The following is a 22304-nucleotide window of genomic DNA, read 5'->3' as shown; positions in this document are numbered from 1 at the left end:
GGCACTGGATGTTGGCATCATGGCATGACGTATGGTCTGAAGAATGCTCTGCATCATGCCGATGAGAGGGTGCAAATCTGTTGTCTCCCAAGTGAACAGCTCGTTGACACCTGTACTGTTCTCTTTTTTTCTATGTTCTTGTCATACATTGTTTTGTACTATGTATTGACGTAAATAAATTGATTCACATTTGCACCATAATTTTCAATATGTTACTATACATGTCAACATATTATCTTTGTTCTCTTATCTTTGCATGTTCATATTCCATATATGCACCGTATTCTTTAAGTGTTGTATGACATGATTGATGATAGAAGCAGCGGTGTAACCTAAAATCCAAATGGCGACATCTTGCTTCCTGCGGGTTATGGTATTTTTTGTGGCCTGGTTAATTCCATGACGTCGACGTTGTGCGGAACTGTGCAGTCAGTTATCGAAAGTCTACTTCGCATACGATCAGTCCAGCTGTACCACAGGTGAAGCTGTGAATTAAGGTGTCCATGTGGCTGCATACTGTACAGGCAGGAATGGCGCTCAGGTGTTGGTTGGAACTTTGTCGTTGGTTATTAAATACCATGTAGACCGGATGCTTGAGGGCAGTACAAAGTTATGGATATTTCGCTAGATGGTATTCCACTTAGTTTGCGAATATTTTTGAATGAGTCTGTTTTCTCTATCATCTGTTCTGAGAAAACTTTAGATTTTCGCATCGGTATTAGGTGGATTTTGTCAGTTTGTCGTATGTAACTGAGCTCGCTGTAGTAGAGTCTAACATAGCGAAAGGTTATTGGTATCACAGCTTCATTAATTAGGAGCATTACACTGCATGGTCTTAAATTTAGTGTGAAGTTTTTAATTAATCTCGGTGTGTCATTGGTGATAGTTTCATGCATGCGGTTGATCAGAAAGATCCGAGACATGTCGGGCACTGATGAGTAGCTTCCGCCTCGTGAGGCTGGTAAGGCCAACATTTCAAAGCTTGCTTTGAAACTGTGACCTCTGAGGACATACCAACAGAAGGCTTTCTGTATACTGTCTGCTAGCTGATTTGAGACTGGTAGGATTTGGCCCAGATAGTACACTCTGCTCGCTGCAGATATTCTGACTGTGTGTAATCTTTGCAGGAGATCTAATTCCCTGTGTGACGAAATGCATGTTGTGGCTCTGATCTTGTGCAGCATGTCTGTCCAGTTTTTTGTCACCATAATGTCTCTGTCTCGTATTGCACCCCAGTATACTCCGAGAGATTTGTGCTGTGCCCTTATTTCACACCAGTTGAGATGGATAGCATCACCAATGCTCCTTCCTACATAAACCAAAGTTGTCTTTCTCTTGTTTAGTTTTGCACCAATGACCGCGATGAAGTCACTGACGAGGTTCCCCATTTCCGTCAAATTTACTAAGATTGTATCGCTAACCACACATCGTCAGCATAAGCAATGCAAGCCACTTTCTCCGTTCTGATGGTGATTCCAAGTGACTGCTGGGTTAAGCGTACAAGTAAGGGTTCTACCACGATGGCATACAACGCCACTGATAGAAGGCAACCTTGCCTGCTAGACGTCCTAATTAAAATTTTGTCAGAAGGGTGGCCATTAATCAAAATACGTGATATGGCATTGGAAATGAAGTGCTGCATAGTTTGACAAAACGTTGGTAGAAACACTTATTCGTCAGTACCTTAATCATAAATTCATGGTTCATGTGGTCATATGCTTTTTCGAAGTCTAAAAATAGTAGTGCATCGGGGTCGTTATTGTCTGCCAGAGTACAGATGACATCCCATAGGTTGCAGGAAGCTGATACTACACTCTGTTCAGGTACAGCACCATGTTGGTACTTTCCTAGTATTTTGTGTAACAACAGTTGCATTCGCTGTTTCGTAGTCGGTGATATGATTTTAAAGTCTGAATTAAGTAGGGTAATAGGTCGCATTTCATGTATCCTTTTGATGTTTCCTTTTATGGGTAAAGGCACAACGAAGCCTTCTTTGAGTTCCTCTGGTACCGATTCAAGCTGCCACACTTCATTAGCAAATTGAGTTAATGTTAGGGCCAAGATATTCCAGTAATGTTGATAAAATTCCCTGCCAAGACCGTCGGGTTCAGGAGATTTTAGTTTCGTGGAGCTGAACACAGCCTATTTAACATCGTCTTCACTGGATGGGACCTCAAGCGCATCATTTTCGTGAAACTACACTCCTGGAAATAGAAAAAAGAACACATTGACACCGGTGTGTCAGACCGACCATACTTGCTCCGGACACTGCGAGAGGGCTGTACAAGCAATGATCACACGCACGGCACAGCGGACTCACCAGGAACCGCGGTGTTGGCCGTCGAATGGTGTTAGCTGCGCAGCATTTGTGCACCGCCGCCGTCAGTGTCAGCCAGTTTGCCGTGGCATACGGAGCTCCATCGCAGTCTTTAACACTGGTAGCATGCCGCGACAGCGTGGACGTGAACCGTATGTGCTGTTGACGGACTTTGAGCGAGGGCGTATAGTGGGCATGCGGGAGGCCGGGTGGACGTACCGCCGAATTGCTCAACACGTGGGGCATGAGGTCTCCACAGTACATCGATGTTGTCGCCAGTGGTCGGCGGAAGGTGCACGTGCCCATCGACCTGGGACCGGACCGCAGCGACGCACGAATGCACGCCAAGACCGTAGGATCCTACGCAGTGCCGTAGGGGACCGCACCACCACTTCCCAGCAAATTAGGGACACTGTTGCTCCTGGGGTATCGGCGAGGACCATTCGCAACCGTCTCCATGAAGCTGCGCTACGGTCCCGCACACCGTTAGGCCGTCTTCCGCTCACGCCCCAACATCGTGCAGCCCGCCTCCAGTGGTGTCGCGACAGGCGTGAATGGAGGGACGAATGGAGACGTGTCGTCTTCAGCGATGAGAGTCGCTTCTGCCTTGGTGCCAATTATGGTCGTATGCGTGTTTGGCGCTGTGCAGGTGAGCGCCACAATCAGGACTGCATACGACCGAGGCACATAGGGCCAACACCTGGCATCATGGTGTGGGGAGCGATCTCCTACACTGGCCGTACACCACTGGTGATCGTCGAGGGGACACTGAATAGTGCACGGTACATCCTAACCGTCATCGAACCCATCGTTCTACCATTCCTAGACCGGCAAGGGAACTTGCTGTTCCAACAGGACAATGCACGTCCGCATGTATCCCGTGCCACCCAACGTGCTCTAGAAGGTGTAAGTCAACTACCCTGGCCAGCAAGATCTCCGGATCTGTCCCCCATTGAGCATGTTTGGGACTGGATGAAGCGTCGTCTCACGCGGTCTGCACGTCCAGCACGAACGCTGGTCCAACTGAGGCGCCAGGTGGAAATGGCATGGCAAGCCGTTCCACAGGACTACATCCAGCATCTCTACGATCGTCTCCATGGGAGAATAGCAGCCTGCATTGCTGCGAAAGGTGGATATACACTGTACTAGTGCCGACATTGTGCGTGCTCTGTTGCCTGTGTCTATGTGCCTGTGGTTCTGTCAGTGTGATCATGTGATGAATCTGACCCCAGGAATGTGTCAATAAAGTTTCCCCTTCCTGGGACAATGAATTCACGGTGTTCTTATTTCAATTTCCAGGAGTGTATTTAATTGAGTACTTCAGTGGAAAGCGCGTCATTGATCTCCTGCCTGCCGTAAAGTTCTCTGTAGTGTTATACACATGTGATGAGATATCGCATTGTCTTGTAACTACAGTCCCTGTCCCATCAACAATGAGATATCGCGTTGTCTTGTAACTACAGTCCCTGTCCCATCAACTACCTCTTCAATTAGCTTCACTTTCTGTCGCCGCATTGTTCGTAAAGTGTGGTACAGTGAGGCTGTTTCCTCTGATTTGAAGTCCTTTGGTTCAGATTTCTTTGCTATACAGGTTCATAATTTTCGCCTTGTACTTCTTTATGCAGTGATAAGCGCCATCAGCTTTGATGTTGGCGGTTCGGTATGGTTCACAGAGACATGAGAAGTAAAATTCTCTCTTTTGTTTGAACCAACAGCGTAACTTTTTACTGCTGATCTAAGTTTCAGTTCAGCTCTGTGTAGCCACCATTCAATAGTCGATCTGTATTGGGTTTTGGAGTGCTTTACTTGATCACACACCCGTTGGATGTCCACATCCAGCTGCTTGCCTTGCAACAGGGTGACGTTCGTTCTCCAGTGGCCTCTCCTACGGAACATTTCTAGGCGTTCGAGGTTACGTAGCATTGATGAGCACTGTGGTCAGAAAAGCTGACGGGAGCAATATCGCTGTTCATTACGTTACGGTCAAGGGCGGCAGAGACGTATATGCGTTCTATCCAACTGGCGGAATTGCAGGCTATATGTGTGAAAGCGACGTGGTCTCCATGTATTTTTTCCCAAGTGTCAAGTAGTGTCAATCCAGAGACAAGGGGGTAGAGTTCCATCCATTTATTAAAGTTCGATGTTTGGTCTTATAATGAGATAACACAGTTAAAATCTTCCCCTACGGTAAAATTCACATCATATCCATTAATTAAACAAGGCAAATCATTTTTATAAAAGTAAGAATGTTTCTGTTAGCAGTTACTGCCGGATGGTGCATATAAGTTCTATACACAAATTTCTTCTAACAGCCCGATGCTTACATTAGTGGTGTATGGGAAATCTGTGACTGCTCTGAATTTTCTATCACTCTGAATTCCGTTAATATTAATCGTTGTTCTGTTGTACGTCAAAGTATCGGTCCTTAAGAAGGAGAAATAGCCGACCTGCTAAATGCCGCTCTGTCCATACACACACATTCACACTAAGATTTCAGTATAAAGCTACCGTTGGCCCTCATTTCTGTCCCTTTCATCGTCCATCCATCAAGGACCAACCGGATTGTATGTTTAGATTGTTGCCGGAGTCCATGGGTTCTAATGAGGCAGTTCACAACGTTGCCGTTGTTTCAGGTTGACTGTTTTTCGGTTTTGCTGCCTAATTGAACTACTGGCCTTAATTTTTGTGCTGCCTCAATAGCTTCTCCGTGAGCAATGCAAAGTTTCTTTTTGTCAGGTAGCCTTTGAAATCTTTCTGGGACTCCCATACGAACTTTTTAGATTTTTTTAAAGTAGGAATTGCTTGTACAGTGGTGTCCGAATGTTCGTCACGCATCTCACTGTGTCTGTGACGTTGTCTGTAAGGTGTAACGTCACTTGTCGGTCGTTGTTGTTAGTGCTATTACATTTATTCAAAGAGTCAGTTGCCAGAATGTTGCATATGACAGTAGTGTTGTCCAACTGTGAACAAGATGTGCCTTCTTCCCCTGCAACAGATTCTTTCAGAACTGAATCATACACGAAGCTGCGTGAGGACAGAGTAAGTTCAGGAGCAACATTAGATTGCGCTGTCATTGCAACGTCTGTTTGAGAGTGGGAGATTTCCTCGTCAGTGCTCAAAGTGGTTGCACCAGTTGGCGAAACTTCAGTTGTTGCTGCTGTGGCAGTGAGTGCTACGTCATCGGCAGGGTACACAACACTGTCGCTGCACGTAAACAAACAGCTGGCGACTGTGGCATATTGCGCCCGCGGCCTACCTTCCACATCTACCTCGGCAGAGAGCTGTATCGGTCGTCTTCGCAGACACTCCTCCCTAAGGTGACCAGGTATGGTACAGGCAGAACAAGTACTTGGTTGCCCCTCGTAAACTACGAGAGCTTCGAAGTAATTGATAAAAGACAATATGTGACATTGTAAATCAATTTTAGCGGTTTTCACGCCATTATTATCAACTTTGTAGCGCATGTTACCGCAGCCCCCCCCCCCCCTCCCGCGATTGCCAGTGACTGTGTACACGGTACCACATTTACCAAAGGGCCTGACCGAAACCAGTGTAGGTCATAGTAACACGGCTCAACCTCACCTGTGCTTGTCTTGTACTCCGCACCGCCGTTCGTCATGTACATAATCCTTTGGCAGATTTCCTCATTCCTCAATTTCACAGTGTATACGTTATTCAGGAAGTCATATGCCATTCCAAAAAGTCTTTTTCTGGTTCTTCAAACGTTCCACAGAACCAATCGTCAAATTCGTAAATTTTTGGATGCTCAATACAAAAAATGAAACTGAACTTCAATTTATACTTTCGCTCTTGACACTCCATTTCAAATTAGACAGCAAATATCAAGTTTAAATGTATCGATGGTCTAGTTGACTATTGATATGACATTTCCCCTTCCCGTGATATGACTGGAAATCAAAATATAAGAGGGGATGAAAAATTTTCTGTTTGATTGCCATACAGTCCAGAATCGATATGCCACTCAGGAAAAACTACCAACGCCACTGACACAATCATCCGATCGCCGCACTAGGCTGAAGATACTCGTTTGGTAAAACAATGGCTCCTGCTGCATGAAGAAATCTGTAACTGCTTGCCACACATCCACATCCCACAAAAATTGTCGACTCTTCAAGGGCTTTTTTAATGGACGAAAGCATGATAATTGCATGGGAAGAGATTAGGACTATAGCGTGGGTGCTCATGTGTCTCCCATCTGAGTCGGCATAATTTCTGAGTTACATTCGCGATATGGTGACATGTGTTATCATGAAGCAACAGCACTCCTTGTCGCACCATTCACCAACGGTGCTTTTTGACAGATATACTGCCCCCTACACATACATGGAAGAAGCTTGGAGATACTGGAAGGTCTCAGATAGATTATATAATGGTAAGACAGAGATTCAGGAACCAAGATTTTTATTTGTAAGACATTTCCAGGGGCAGATGTTGACTCTGACCACAATCTATTGGTTATGAACTGTAGGTTAAAACTAAAGAAACTGCAAAAAGGTGGGAATTTGAGCAGATGGGACCTGGATAAACTGAAAGAAGCTGAGGTTATAGAGATTCAGGGAGAGCATTAGGGAACGATTGACAAGAACGGGGAAAAGAAAGACAGTAGAAGAAGAATGGATAGCTTTGAGGTATGAAATAGTAAAGGTAGCAGAGAATCAAGTAGGTAAAAAGTTGGGGGCTGATAGAAATCCTTGGGTAACAGAAGAAATATTGAATTTAATTGATGAAAAGAAGAAAATACAAAAATGCAGAAGAATATAATAATTCCAATCCCAAAGAAAGCAGGTGTTGACAGATGTGAAAATTACCGAACAATCAGTTTAATAATCCACAGCTGCAAAATACTAACACGAATTCTTTACAGACGAATGGAAAAACTAGTAGACGGCGACCTCGGGGAAGATCAATTTGGATTCCGTAGAAATACTGGAACACGTGAGGCAATACTGACCTTACGACTTATCTTAGAAGAAAGATTAAGGAAAGGCAAACCTACATTTCTAGCATTTGTAGACTTAGAGAAAGCTTTTGACAATGTTGACTGGAATACTCTCTTTCAAATTCTAAAGGTGGCAGGGGCAAAATACAGGGAGTGAAAGGCTATTTACAATTTGTACAGAAACCAGATGGCAGTTATAAGAGTCGAGGGACATGAAAGGGAAGCACTGGTTGGGAAGGGAGTAAGACAGGGTTGTAGCCTCTCCCCGATGTTATTCAATCTGTATATTGAGCAAGCAGTAAAGGAAACGAAAGAAAAATTCGGAGTAGGTATTAAAATCCATGGAGAAAAAATAAAAACTTTGAGGTTCGCCGATGACATTGTAATTCTGTCAGAGACAGCAAAGGACTTGAAAGAGCAGTTGAATGGAATGGACAGTGTCTTGAAAGGAGGATATAAGATGAACATCAACAGAAGCAAAACGAGGATAATGGAATGTAGTCAAATTAAGTCGGGTGATGCTGAGGGAATTAGATTAGGAAATGAGACGCTTAAAGTAGTAAAGGAGTTTTGCTATTTGGTGAGCAAAATAACTGATGATGGTCGAAGTAGAGAGGATATAAAATGTAGACTTGCAATGGCAAGGAAAGCGTTTCTGAAGAAGAGTAATTTGTTAACATCGAGTATAGATTTAAGTGTCAGGAAGTCATTTCTGAAAGTATTTGTATGGAGTGTAGCCATGTATGGAAGTGAAACATGGACGATAAATAGTTTGGACGAGAAGAGAATAGAAGCTCTCGAAATGTGGTGCTACAGAAGAATGCTGAAGATTAGATAGGTAGATCACATAACTAATGAGGAAGTATTGAATAGGATTGTGGAGAAGAGAAGTTTGTGGCACAACTTGACCAGAAGAAGGGATCGGTTGGTAGGACATGTTCTGAGGCATCAAGGGATCGCCAATTTAGTATTGGAGGGCAGCGTGGAGGGTAAAAATCGTAGAGGGAGACCAAGAGATGAATACATTAAGCAGATTCAGAAGGATGTAGGTTGCAGTAGGTACTGGGAGATGAAGAAGCTTGCACAGGATAGAGTAGCATGGAGAGCTGCATCAAACCAGTCTCAGGACTGAAGACCACAACAACAACAACAACAACAACAATTGGTGGTGGGGGTGTCCGGACCCCCTGAACAGCCCCTTTGGCTACGTACTTGATCCATCGCAATGAAATATCAGTAAGTTTGTTAATATTTTCTTAGAACCCAGTCTCACTAAATGCAGTCATGCCACTATTATGAAATTCTCTCTTTCTTCAATAGGCCAGTCTGAAGATGCCTAAATAAAGATTAAATGTGTCATTGGGAAATAATAAAAAAAAAAAGGTTCTAACACTGGAAACAAGACTGCTTGTTTCTTCATATCATGCATACTTATTGCTGTACCACCCCCATTATGAACTAGAAAGAGTTTTACTTTTAGTGTCTCATGTCCTAATCTAAATCCCTCGAAATCACCTGATTTAATTCGACTACATCCCATTATTCCAGTTTTTCTACTGTTGATATTATATATGGATAATTTTTTGGCGATATGTACCAATAAAATTCTCTCAAGCTTCCAACTGCATCAAGTGGTTTAAAATATATGGATTTTAAACCACTTGATGCGGCTGAAAACTCGAGAGAATTTTATTGTTGATATTATTTTTTTTTCCAAAAATGCCATCCATTCTGTCCAACTGCTCTTCGAAGTCCTTTGTTGTCTCAGACAGAATTACAATATCATCAGTCAACCTCAAAGTTTCGTACCTCTTCTCCTTAAACATTTATTCCCTCTTGAAATTTTCCCTTGGTTTCTTTTACTGGTTGCCCAATGTACAGATTGAACAACACCGGGGATAGGCTACAACCACGTCTCACCCCATTCTGAACCGTGCTTCCTTTCATATCCTTCATCTCCTGGAACTACAGTCTGGTTTCAGTACAAGTTTCAAAGATCCTATTCCTCCCTGTATTTTATCACTGCCTCTTTCAGTACTTTGCGAGAATGTACTCCAGTCAACATTGTCAAAAGCTTTGATTAAATGCTATAAACAAAGGTTTGTTTGCTATTATTTAACCTATCTTCAATGAGAAGTCATAGGATCAGTGTTGTCTCACATGATACTACATATCTCCAGGAACCATACAGATGTCCCCCAAGGTCGGTTAAAATCAGTTATTTTATTCGTGTGTAAACAATTTGTGTAAGCATTTTGTAACCATGAATTATTAAGCTGATAGTCCAGTACTATTCCACTTGTCAGCACTTGGCTTCTTTGGAACTGTAATTATTATATTCTTCTTGAACTCTGTGGATATTTTGCCTGTCTTGTGTATCTTGCGCCTAGGGGCTTTTTATGGCAGACTCTCCCAAAGATCTCAGGGAATCTCAGGGATCTGAGGGAATGTCATCTACAACAGGGTTATTATTATTATTTATTTTCACTTTTGTCTTTCAGTTTTCTGCAAATTCTCATCTCTGAATGGTATCACTCAAACCTCATCTACATCATCTTTCCTTTCTGTAATACTGCCTTCGCATGTTTTCCATGTATAAACTTGCTCTAAATTCCTTCCATCTTTCTGTGTCCCCTTCTTTGCTTAGTACACTGAGGTGACAAGTCATAGGATGCCTTCTAATATTGAATCAGAACTCCTTTTGTTCAGCGTAGTGCAACAACTTGATTGCCAAGAACTCAACACATTGTTGGTAGTTCCCTACAGAAATCTTGAGCCATGCCACCTTTATAGCAATCAATAGTTGCAAAGGTGTTACCAGTGCAAGATTTTGTGTGTAAACTGACCTCTCAGTTACGTTCCATAAATGTTAGGTGGGATTCATGTCAGGTTATTTGGGGGGCCAAATCACTCACTTCAGTTGCCAAGAATGTTCTTGAAACCAACTGCAAACAATTGTGACTCAGTGACATGACATAGGTGTGAACATGAGTTCTATAAATGGCTGTAAATGGTTTCCAAGTAGCCAAATACAGCCATTTCCAGGCAACGACCAGTTCAGTTGGACCAGAGGAACAAGTCCATTCCATGTAAATACAACTCACACCATTATGGAGCCACCACCAGCTTACACAGTGCATTGTACAACATAAGTCCACGGCTTCATGGGGTCTGTGTCACACTCAAAGCCTACCATCAGTTCTTACTAACTGAAACTGGGACTCTTCTGACCAAGCTATGGTTATCCAATCATCTAGGACCCAACAGATATGGTCACAAGCCCAGAAAAGTCACTGCAGGTGCTGTCGTGCTTTTAGCAAAGGCACTCGCGTTGGATGTCTGCTGCTATAGCTCATTAGCATCGAATTTTGCCACACTATCCTAACACATACATTCATCATACGTCCCGTGTTGATTTCTGCACTATTTCACATAGTCCTTGTGGTCTGTTACCACTGACAATTTTTACACATACACAGCTGCTCTCGATCGTTAAGCAAAAGCTGTCAGCCACTGGGTTGTCTGCAATGAGAGACAATGCCTGAAATGTGCTATTCTTGGCACACTTTTAACACTGCAGATCTTGGAATACTGAATTCCCTAACGATTTCCAAAATGGATTGTCCCATTCATCTAGCTCCGACAACCATCCCACGTTGAAAGTGCGTTAATTCCCATCATGCAGTGATAATCACGTTGGAAACCTTTTCACGAGTCACCTGAGTACTAATGACAGTTCCACCAATGCACTGCCCTTTATACCTTGTACACACAATACTATTAGCGTATGTATCTGCTTGCCAATTAAGCTGCTGACATTCATACAGCTGTTTCTCTGTTCCCAAAGGCTTTGTTTAAAATACATAGGCAGCATCTGTCTTTCTACATCTACACCTTCACACATACTCTGCAAGCCACCCTACAGTGCTTCGGGTAAGGTAGCCTGTACCACTATCTGTCATTTCCTTTCCTGTCCCACTCGCAAACAAGCAAGGGAAAAATGACTCTGTATGCCTCTGTACGAATCCTAATTTCTCTTATTTTATCTTCGTACTATTTAAGCAAAATTGATGTTGGCAGTAGTAGAATCGTTCAGCAGTCAGCTTCAAATCACTGTTCTCTAAATTTTCCCAATAATGTTGCTTTAATAGAATATCGCCTCCCCTCCTGGGATTCCCATTAGAGGTTCCACAACATCTCCGTAATATTTGTGTGTTATTTGAACCTGCCAGTAACCAGTCTGTAAGCCCACCTCTGAACTGCTTGTCTTCCTTTAATCGAATGTGGTGCAGATCCCAAACACTCACGCAGTACTCAAGAATCAGTTACCTTAGTGACCTATATGCTTTCACCTCCACAGATGAATCACATTTTCTAAAATTCTCTCAATAAACAGAAGTTGACCATTCATCAACCCCACTACAATCCTTATATGTTCATTCCATTTCATATCGCTTTGCAGCGTTATGCCTAGATATTTAATAAATGTGACTGTGTCAGGTAGGACACTAGTAGTACTATATTTGAACCTTGCAGGTTTGTTCTTTCCTAATCATCTGCGTTAACTTACCTTTTTCTACATGTAGAGCTAGCTTCACTTCATCACACCAACTAGAAAATTTGTCTAAGTCATCCTGAATCTTCCTACAGTCACTCAATGGTGACAGCTTCCTGCACATCACAGCATTGTCAGCAGACAGTCGCAGATTGCTGCCCATCCTGTCCTCATGAACATTTATGCATATAGAAGATAACAGTGGTACTAACGCACATTCCTTTGGCATTCCCGACAATGCCTATTTCCCCTGGTTAAGTTAGTTTGTACAGTTGCATTATTTCCAAGCCTTTCGTTTTTCCGTGTTGTATTAACACCATTGTTTTGGAATCAAAATGTTATTTTTTATGTAGTTGGGTTAGACCTATTTATCCATCTAGCTTCCTCATCTAGCTTCTGCACACATGATCATCTCACACACTCTCAGGGGCTGTAAATTCAATTCAGTATTCAGTAAAGAAGAAAAGGAAAGAAAGAAGTAGTAACAGACTATCGTGAAGATTCAGGTAAATGTAATTCTATATATATGTAACATTCCTTTGTTGTCATCAGGAAAATGGGTTATGATAAATAAATAAATGGAGACTTTTTGTGAATTGTGTTTTCTTTGTCTCACAATGTACATAACCTAAGTTATTTGATTGAGATACAGGAGACATCTCAAATTGTGGTAAAATTTCACCATAAACAAAAAATAGCTGATGTTAACAGACAGCCTCATAATAATCTTATAATACAATTTTGTTATGCATAGATACAATAGAATCTAACACTTAACTACCCCTTTCGCAAATGATCATTTCACTCTATGAATCCTTCTACTAAACAGTAGCATTTCTCCCACAGAATTTGCTGTAGCCTCGTTTTTAAAATTTCTGACTTCATATTAAATATGTGTTTCCTTGTTGAATATCGTCGTCCCCATATACTGTGGAATCCATGCACAAAATTTCAACTGGTGTGTGGGTAGCATAAAATTACTTTTATTTCTTGTGTTATATGTATGGTTAAAATGATTCTCCTCGAATAAGTTTTGCCTGCTGTATAGGAAGATTACAATTTCATAAATGTAACAGTTAGGATTTGGAGTTTCCAAAATAATGGGCAATAAGACTCTGTTTGTTGTGCAGTACACATGTACTGGACAATTCTCTTTTGCAATTTCAGTATTCGAAATACACTACTTAAACTTTCCAAAAAATTATTCCATACCTAATGACAGATTCAAAATAACTATGATCAGCAATTTTCCGTGTTCTCAAGTCAATGGAATTTGCTAGTATTTGCATTTGAAAGTGCCAATTGCTTAGTTCATTTTTATAGGAAGTCAATATGTGTATTCCAGTTTAGGTTCTTGTCCACATTTAGTCCCAGGAAATTGACCCTGTCAACTTCTTTCATAAGTTGATTCTTATGTTGTATTTAAGTTCCACACATTTCGAATGTTTTGTTTTGAAATGTACCATATGGGTTTTTGCAATGTTCAGTTTCAATCCACTTAACTAAACCAGTTTTCTAAGGTATCCAGTGTGCTTACGATGGAGCTCAGAATTTTTTCTGCATCTTCATCTTCAATTAAAACAAAATAATCATCTATAAACAGAACTGAGGGGAACTTATATTTATGGGTAAGTCATTTACGTAGAATAAAAACAGGGCTTACCCCAAACAGAGCCTTGAGGCACACCTTGTGATATTATACTCCATTTACAACAATAATTCACTGTATCTGAGGTGAGAGTTACCCTTTGTTTTCTGTTGTTAGCCACTGTTTTCTGATGTTAGCCCTTGTCCTTAATCCTGTATTTGTCTAATTTGTATAACTGCAAGTCATAGTTCAGGGGGTCAAATGCTTTTATGAGATCACAGAAGATACGTGCAACCTTACTCCTCTGATCCAATGATTTGCCTATCTTTTCAATAATGTTATTCACTGCATCCAGGGTGTTTTTGCCTGGTTGAAATCCAAATTGGTTACTTATAATAATATCATTTTTAATATAAAGTTTTTCATCTGATTTCGAGGTACCTCCTATAACACTTTTGACAGGACTGGAAGAATAGAAATAGGCTGATAGTTTCCTATGTCTTCCCTCAACCCGTTCTTGAACAGAGGTCTGACTTCAGCATACTTCAAAACATCGTGAAAGCATCCCTGTTCAAAACACAGGTTGAATATTTTAGTTAGGGGAGGTGCTATTATGCCACAAGCTGTTTTAATCACTTTAATGGGTAACCCATCCCACCCAGCACAGTTTTTATTTTTTAATGATAACATTTTCCATGGTAAGACAGAGATTTAGGAACTAGGTTTTAAATTGTAAGACATTTCCATGGGCAGATGTGGACTCTGACCACAATCTATTGGTTATGAACTGTAGATAAAACCTGAAGAAACTGCACAAAGGTGGGAATTTAAGGAGATGGGACCTGGAAAAACTGACTAAACCAGAGGTTGTACAGAGTTTCAGGGAGAGCATAAGGGAACAATTGACAAGAATTGGGGAAAGGAATACAGTAGAAGAAGAATGGGTAGCTCAGAGGGATGAAGTAGTGAAGGCAGCACAGAATCAAGTAGGTAAAAAGACGAGAGCTAATATAAATCCTTGGGTAACAGAAGAAATATTCAATTTAATTGATGAAAGGATAAAATATAAAAATGCGGTAAATGAAGCAGGCAAAAAGGAATACAAACGTCTCAAAAATGATATCGACAGAAAGTACAAAATGGCTAAGCAGGGATGACTAGAGGACAAATGTAAGGGTGTAGAGGTGCATATCACTAGGGGTAAGATAGATACTGCCTACAGGAAAATTAAAGAGACCTTTGGAGAAAAGAGAACCACTTGTATGAATATCAAGAGCTCAGGTGGAAACCCAGTTCTAAGCAAAGAAGGGAAAGCAGAAAGGTGGAAGGAGTATATAGAGGGTCTATACAAGGGCTATGTACTTGAGGACAGTATTATGGAAATGGAAGAGGATGTAGATGAAGGTGAAATGGGAGATATGATACTGTGTGAAGAGTTTGACAGAGCACTGAAAGACCTGAGTCGAAACAAGGCCCCCGGAGTAGACAACATTCCATTAGAACTACTGACGGCCTTGGAAGAGCCAGTCCTGACAAAACTCTACCATCTGGTGAGCAAGATGTATGAGACAGGCGAAATACCCTCAGACTTCTAGAATAATATAATAATTCCAATCCCAAAGAAACCAAGTGTTGACAGATGTGATAATTACCAAACTATCATCCCCCAGGCTGTGGCTAAGCCATGTCTCCGCAATATCCTTTCTTTCAGGAGTGCTAGTTCTGCAAGGTTCGCAGGAGAGCTTCTGTAAAGTTTGGAAGGCAGGAGCAGAGGTACTGGCAGAAGTAAAGCTGTGAGGACGGGGCGTGAGTCGTGCTTGGGTAGCTCAGTTGGTAGAGCACTTGCCCGCGAAAGGCAAAGGTCCCGAGTTCGAGTCTCGGTCCAGAACACAGTTTTAATCTGCCAGGAAGTTTCATATCAGTTTAATAAGTCACGGCTGCAAAATACTAACACGAATTCTTTACAGATGAATGGAAGAACTGGTAGAAGCCGACCTCGGGGAACATCAGTTTGGATTCCATAGAATTGTTGGAAAACTTGAGGCAATACTGACCCTACGACTTATTTTAGAAGCTAGATTAAGAAAAGGCAAACCTACATTTCTAGCATTTGTAGACTTAGAGAAAGCTTTTGACAATGTTGACTGGAATACTCTCTTTCAAATCCTGAAGGTGGCAGGGGCAAAATACAGGGAGCGAAAGGCTGTTTACAATTTGTACAGAAACCAGATGGCAGTTATAAGAGTCGAGGGACATGAAAGGGAAGCAGTGGTTGGGAAGGGAGTGAGACAGGGTTGTAGCCTCTCCCCGATGTTATTCATTCTGTATATTTAGCAAGCAGTAAAGGAAACGAAAGAAAAATTCGGAGTAGGTATTAAAATAAAAACATTAAGGTTTGCCAATGACATTGTAATTCTGTCAGAGACACCAAAGGACTTGGAAGAGCAGTTGAATGGAATGGACAGTGTCTTGAAATGAGGATATAAGATGAACATCAACAAAAGCAAAACAAGGATAATGGAATGTAGTCGAATTAAGTTGGTTGATGCTGAGGGAATTAGATTAGGAAATGAGACACTTAAAGTAGTAAATGAGTTTTGCTATTTGGGCAGCAAAATAACTGATGATGGTCAAAGAAGAGAGGATATAAAATGTAGACTGTCAATGGCAAGGAAAGCGTTTCTGAAGAAGAGAAATTCGTTAACATCGAGTATAGATTTAAGTGTCATTTCTGAAAGTATTTGTATGGAGTGTAGCTATGTATGGAAGTGAAACATGGATGATAAATAGTTTGGACAAGAAGAGAATAGAAGCTTTCGAAATGTGGTGCTACAGAAGAATGCTGAAGATTAGATGGGTAGATCACATAACTAATGAGGAGGTATTGAATAGAATTGGGGAGAAGAGGAGTTTGTGGAACAACTTGACTAGAAGAAGGGACCGGTTGGTAGGACATGTTCTGAGGCATCAGGGGATCATAAATTTAGCATTGCAGAGCAATGTGGAGGGCAAAAATCGTAGAGGGGGACCAAGAGATGAATACACTAAGCAGATTCAGAAGGATGTAGGATGCAGTAAGTACTGGGAGATGAAGAAGCTTGCACAGGATAGAGTAGCATGGAGAGCTGCATTAAACCAGTCTCTGGACTGAAGACCATAACAACAACAACATTTTCCATGTCCTTTATTGTGCTTTTTCTTAAATCCATAAGATACTCAGCTTCTTGGAGGATTCCAAAGGGATTTACTTTACTCTGATACTCTGCTACATCAACATCTGACTTTGCCACATTTATGAGGAATTCATTTAAACACACTGATATTTGTGCCAGGTTTACAATAAAGCTATCATCTATTTTAATCCTAGATATTTCATTACTGCTAGCTCTAACAGCTAACTTTGATTTGACAACAGACCACTGTTTTTGTTTTACTTTTATGTTGTACCATGAACAGTAGCATGTTAATGTAACACGAGAAATAGTTCTTAGTAATGTGGACAGTTCCCTTTTTTGGATAGAGTCAAGTATTTCAGGTATTTCCTTTTCCACTGCTTTCTCATTCCTTGAGTATGAAGTGAGCACCTCACTGATGCCTCATGCTCATCCACAAATTTCTGCCTTGTTGCAGGGAAGGAGCTGCATTCAGCAAGTGCTTGATGTATAACCAGAGTGATGTGAGGGACTTCAGCAACAGGAGGGAACCTGTGAAGTGCCAGCATAGTTGGGAGTATGACAACACCTGGTTCTCACTGACAGCGACATCACAGATGAATTGGGTCTGTGACAACCAGCAGACTGTTAATACCATCTTGTTCTACTCACAGAATATTGGAGTGGCATTAGGCTTACTCTTTGGCTATGTAGGTGACATGTACGTAACAATTTTTCTCTTTCTCATTCCACTCATCATAAATACACACTACTCCATTTGACAATAGTAACATGTATATACGCTAACCCAACAAGAAATGCAGGGTATCCACAAATGTCTACCCTGAAAACAAAACAATATAAATATTTCTTCATTGAATACAATAAATGAAACATGTGTTATACCACAAATGCCTCTACTTATTAAGTTTTAAACCTTAGATAAACATTTAACCTATATAATACACTTCAACAATTAAGTCACTTCATGTGCACCCCTGGTAACATTCAAAATATCAAGTCAGTATTTAATCTCTTGCCCCACATTCTGCAACATGACTGGTGTGATTGTGCACATGGCATATCTGACATCAGGAACTACTGTTTTGAACAGAATATCTTTCACATTTCCTCGAAGAAAGAAATCTCAGTGGGTAATGCCAGGTGATGTCGGGTGCCACAGAAATGGGCCATCACTGCCAATCTACCTGTTAGGGAAGATCACATTAAGAAAAATGCAGACTTCTAGAGCCTGATGAATGGGAGTTCCATCTTGCTGAAAGATGATAGTATCTTCCATATCCTACAGCCGGGAATGGTGTAATTCACCAACATGCCTAGGTAAACATATCCACTTACCTTGCTTTCAAGGAAGAAAAATGGACCAGTCACAGATATACCCGCACCACACATTAACGTTTGGACTGTCCCAAATATATGATAAGAGTATTTTTCTGATACCCAGTTCTGGACATCATGGCAGTTAACTGAGTCACAAACATGAAATGAAATGTGAGCTCATTGGAGAAACACACCAGCTTCGAGAAATCATTGTCATTATTCAAACAGTTCAGCATGTCCACTGCAAATTGTTCATGTTTTGAGCAATCACCTGGTGGTAATGCCTGATCAGTTTGGACCTTGTACACATACAATTTACGACGTTTACAAAACACTTTATGCACTGTACTCTTTGGCACTTGAAGCTCCCAGGATAACTTGTCTAATCGAATTCTGTGGCAACCTCATGAATGCGGATTGAACTGCCTGCACTGTCTCCTCTGAAACAGGTGGTCTGCAGCTGCTTGTCTGTTTCTGAATCAACCCCATTGCTAAAAAAGTATCCATCCATGTTCTGATTAACTTGACATCAGGTGCTTTCTTTCCATAATGAGCTTTCTTTCCATAATGAGAGACAAACTTTTGCTGCACAATACTCAGTGATCTGGTTTCTGGCAGCCACACAACAGAATAAGTTTTCTCCTGAGGAGGAAGCTATTTTTATAATATAGCACACACAGCACTCATTGTGGCCAAAGTCTTGAATGAGACACAGCTGTGCAACTTCATGGTGTCTCCAGTAGACATGTAACAAAAACAACCTCTACCATCACAAATATAACTAACATTTAATCTAGAAATCAGTGTGAACATTTATGGACACCCTGTACTATGCTAAAATATAATAGCGTGCCTAATTATACATTAATACAATAGCTGAATTAATTTAAACTTTCAGTTAGCTCTCACATAATGTCCACTGTCATGATATCTATTTGTGTATAGTTGTTTACTATTTATTTTGTCCCCTTTCTATACCACAGTATTTACATAATATCTATTTCAGCAACATTTTGTAACAAACAATCTTCTTTATTTGTTTGTTTTAATTGTAGCCAGTGCTCATTCAGTCTAAATTGCAGGTAATGAAACATGTATAATTGTAAATTTTCTGCTGTCTCATAAATGTATATATTGTAACAAATCTGAGAGACAAAGTCTTTGCATTGTTTCATCCATAATATGGCCATCTTTGTGAACAGTTTCCTATGTAGCAAAAACAGTTTGGTATCTATGCGGTGCTCTAAACTGTAGGCACACACACACACACACACTGCTTGTGTCTTTGTATGTGCGGATGGATATGTGTGTGTGCGCGAGTGTATACCTGTCCTTTTTTCCCCCTAAGGTAAGTCTTTCCGCTCCCGGGATTGGGATGACTCCTTACCCTCTCCCTTAAAACCCACATCCTTTTGTCTTTCCCTCTCCTTCCCTCTTTCCTGACGAAGCAACCGTTGGTTGCGAAAGCAGAATTTTGTGTGTATGTATGTGTCTGTTTGTGTTTCTATCGACCTCCCAGCGCTTTTGTATGGTAAGTCACATCATCTTTGTTTTTAAATTTATTTTTCCTGCGTGGAATGTTTCCCTCTGTTATATATATAAACAAAGATGATGTGACTTACCAAATGAAAGTGCTGGCAGGTCGACAGACACACAAACAAACACAAACATACACACAAAATTCAAGCTTTCGCAACAAACTGTTGCCTCATCAGGAAAGAGGAAAGGAGAGGGAAAGACGAAAGGATGTGGGTTTTAAGGGAGAGGGTAAGGAGTCATTCCAATCCCGGGAGCGGAAAGACTTACCCTAGGGGGAAAAAGGGACGGGTATACACTCGCACACACACACACATATCCATCCACACATATACAGACACAAGCAGAGAGAGATATATATAAAAACACACAAAATTTAAAGCTTTCGCAAAGGCAAAGAATTTGGGCAGAGATGTCGGTCGAGGCGGAAGTGCAGAGGCAAAGATGTTGTTGAATGACAGGCGAGGTATGAGTGGCGGCAACTTGAAATTAGCGGAGATTGAGGCCTGATGGATAATGGGAAGAGAGGATATATTGAAGGGCAAGTTCCCATCTCCGGAGTTCGGATAGGTTGGTGTTAGTGGGAAGTATCCAGATAACCCGGACGGTGTAACACTGTGCCAAGATGTGTTGGCCTTGCACCAAGGCATGTTTAGCCACAGGGTGATCCTCATTACCAACAAACAGTGTCTGCCTGTGTCCATTCATGTGAATGGACAGTTTGTTGCAGGTCATTCCCACATAGAAAGCATCACAGTGTAGGCAGGTCAGTTGGTAGATCACGTGGGTGCTTTCACACGTGGCTCTGCCTTTGATCGTATACTCCTTCCGGGTTACAAGACTGGAGTAGGTGGTGGTGGAAGGGTGCATGGGACAGGTTTTACACCAGGGGCGGTTACAGGGGTAGGAGCCAGAGGGTAGGGAAGGTGGTTTGGGGATTTCATAGGGATGAACCAAGAGGTTACGAAGGTTGGGTGGACGGCGGAAAGACACTCTTGGTGGAGTGGGGAGGATTTCATGAAGGATGGATCTCATTTTGGGGCAGGATTTGAGGAAGTCGTATCCCTGCTGGAGAGCCACATTCAGAGTCTGATCCAGTCCCGGGAAGTATCCTGTCACAAGTGGGGCACTTTTGGGGTTCTTCTGTGAGAGGTTCTGGGTTTGAGGGGATGAGTAAGTGGCTCTGGTTATTTTCTTCTCCAGCTTCACACATCCGTCCAATTCAAACCCACCAACAAGCAAAAGTACCTCCATTTTGACAGCTGTCACCAATTCCATATCAAACGGTCCCTTCCCTACAGCCTAGGCCTTCGTGGCAAACGAATCTGCTCCAGTCCTGAATCCCTGAACCATTACACCAACAACCTGAAAACAGCTTTCGCATCCCACAACTACCCTCCCGACCTGGTACAGAAGCAAATAACCAGAGCCACTGACATATTTCAAGGTCAGAAAAGCACTATTGTGGGACTACAGCTATAAAATGACAGCCGCCCAGTGAATGGAGTACGGAAGTGTTTCCGTCAAGTGAACATGTTCTTAATTAAGTCTAGCCATGTGGTTTTGTCTGCCTCACATGCTGCTGTAATTTGCTTACTAGCTTCAGAAATCAGTTTCAATATAGGACTTTTAGCCTACTTTAATAGTGTAGTTTTACATTGTAAGCACCACAGAAAATTTTGCATTTCACATAAACAGCCTTGTACAGGAGTTTAAATGTTGCCTGTTCTGCTGAAATCATGCAGTTAGTATCAGACTTTTTAGTGTGACTGGTATTAACTGGAGCAAGTGAGTTTAAAGCTATTGTTTTATGGCTGCAGCCCCACAACACTGCACTTCTGACCTGTGGTCATCTGGAAAATTTTGATTCATTCGACTTTTCCTACCCTCTCTGACTATACTGTCAGGTTCTTATTCTCCATACTATATCATTACCAACATGTTCCAGAAAACTGTGTGCAAAAGTGCAATTTTTCAGAGGGTCATATCTCAGGTTCTATTGATCACAGAAATAATAGATCAGGTGTTTTCATAGCCCTTGGCCTAGCAGCCATTTGTATGACTATTGGAACAGTGGCTATAGTGCAGCTATCCTATAGCACAAGATCAATGTTAAAACATTTCACACTTCCTCCAGCCAACATACTTTTGCAAATCAGTTGCCCTTTAGCATTACGTGTGGCATAGGGTGGGCCTTAGGCGGCTTATAATAATTTCTATTCGTGGCAGGTTATCAAAATTTTTACCATATATTCTTAAGATAGTATTCTCAAGGAATATCAAAACCTTTTTTTATATCATTATCCCTTACCGAGGAGAAGAGGTTCAAAGTTACTGTACTTATGTAATATCCAGTTTGGAGCATAAATGTCATTTTCACTGACGCAATGAATACGTGGCAAGAGTTTAAGGGTCATCGCAAGGGTGCAGATGCCACCAAACATGATGTTTTTGATCAGTATTTTTTCACTAATAAAACTTCATGACGTGCAGTCCCTGTATAATGGGCACTTCTCACCTCTACAGATATGCCCAGAGTAGTACAGTAGATTCAAAAAATAGGCTAAAGAAGGTCTTAACATGCCTAAAAAGAACTTAAAATGACTGCCAAAATTATTTAAAACTGGAAAGACAGAAAATTCATTAAAATATTTCTAATAACTTTTTTACTCTTTTACAATGCAAATCATAAGCTGGGCATTTTCGATGAATTGTGATCAATGAGCAAATTATTAAGAAAAAATGTAAAGCAAACAATTTTGGGTTAACCTTATATTCTGCATACTTAATTACTTTTAATATGTGTCAAAGTATGTAAATGTGTGGATCTATATATATAAACTGTCAGAACATCA

The 22304-nt window shown here is 41.3% G+C and overlaps 1 protein-coding gene and 1 non-coding gene across 2 annotated transcripts in view; both read left to right on the top strand.

The window, feature by feature from the left end:
• The window catches only part of LOC124789243 (solute carrier family 22 member 7-like), a 75029-nt gene that overhangs the window by 2543 nt on the left and 50182 nt on the right, over positions 1-22304 (top strand). Inside the window, exon 2 of the mRNA XM_047256537.1 lies at positions 17051-17282. Coding sequence (XP_047112493.1) covers positions 17051-17282 — 232 coding nt within the window. The remainder of the gene's footprint in view (positions 1-17050; positions 17283-22304) is intronic.
• On the top strand, positions 15236-15310 carry Trnas-cga. Its single transcript has one exon. It is a non-coding gene; the product is annotated as a tRNA-Ser (tRNA).

This window comes from Schistocerca piceifrons, chromosome 3 (genome assembly GCF_021461385.2).
Source record: "Schistocerca piceifrons isolate TAMUIC-IGC-003096 chromosome 3, iqSchPice1.1, whole genome shotgun sequence".
Taxonomy (NCBI): Eukaryota; Metazoa; Arthropoda; class Insecta; order Orthoptera; family Acrididae; genus Schistocerca; species Schistocerca piceifrons.
The sequence above is the reverse complement of the archived record's forward strand: the minus strand, read 5'-3'. Positions and strand labels throughout refer to the sequence as shown.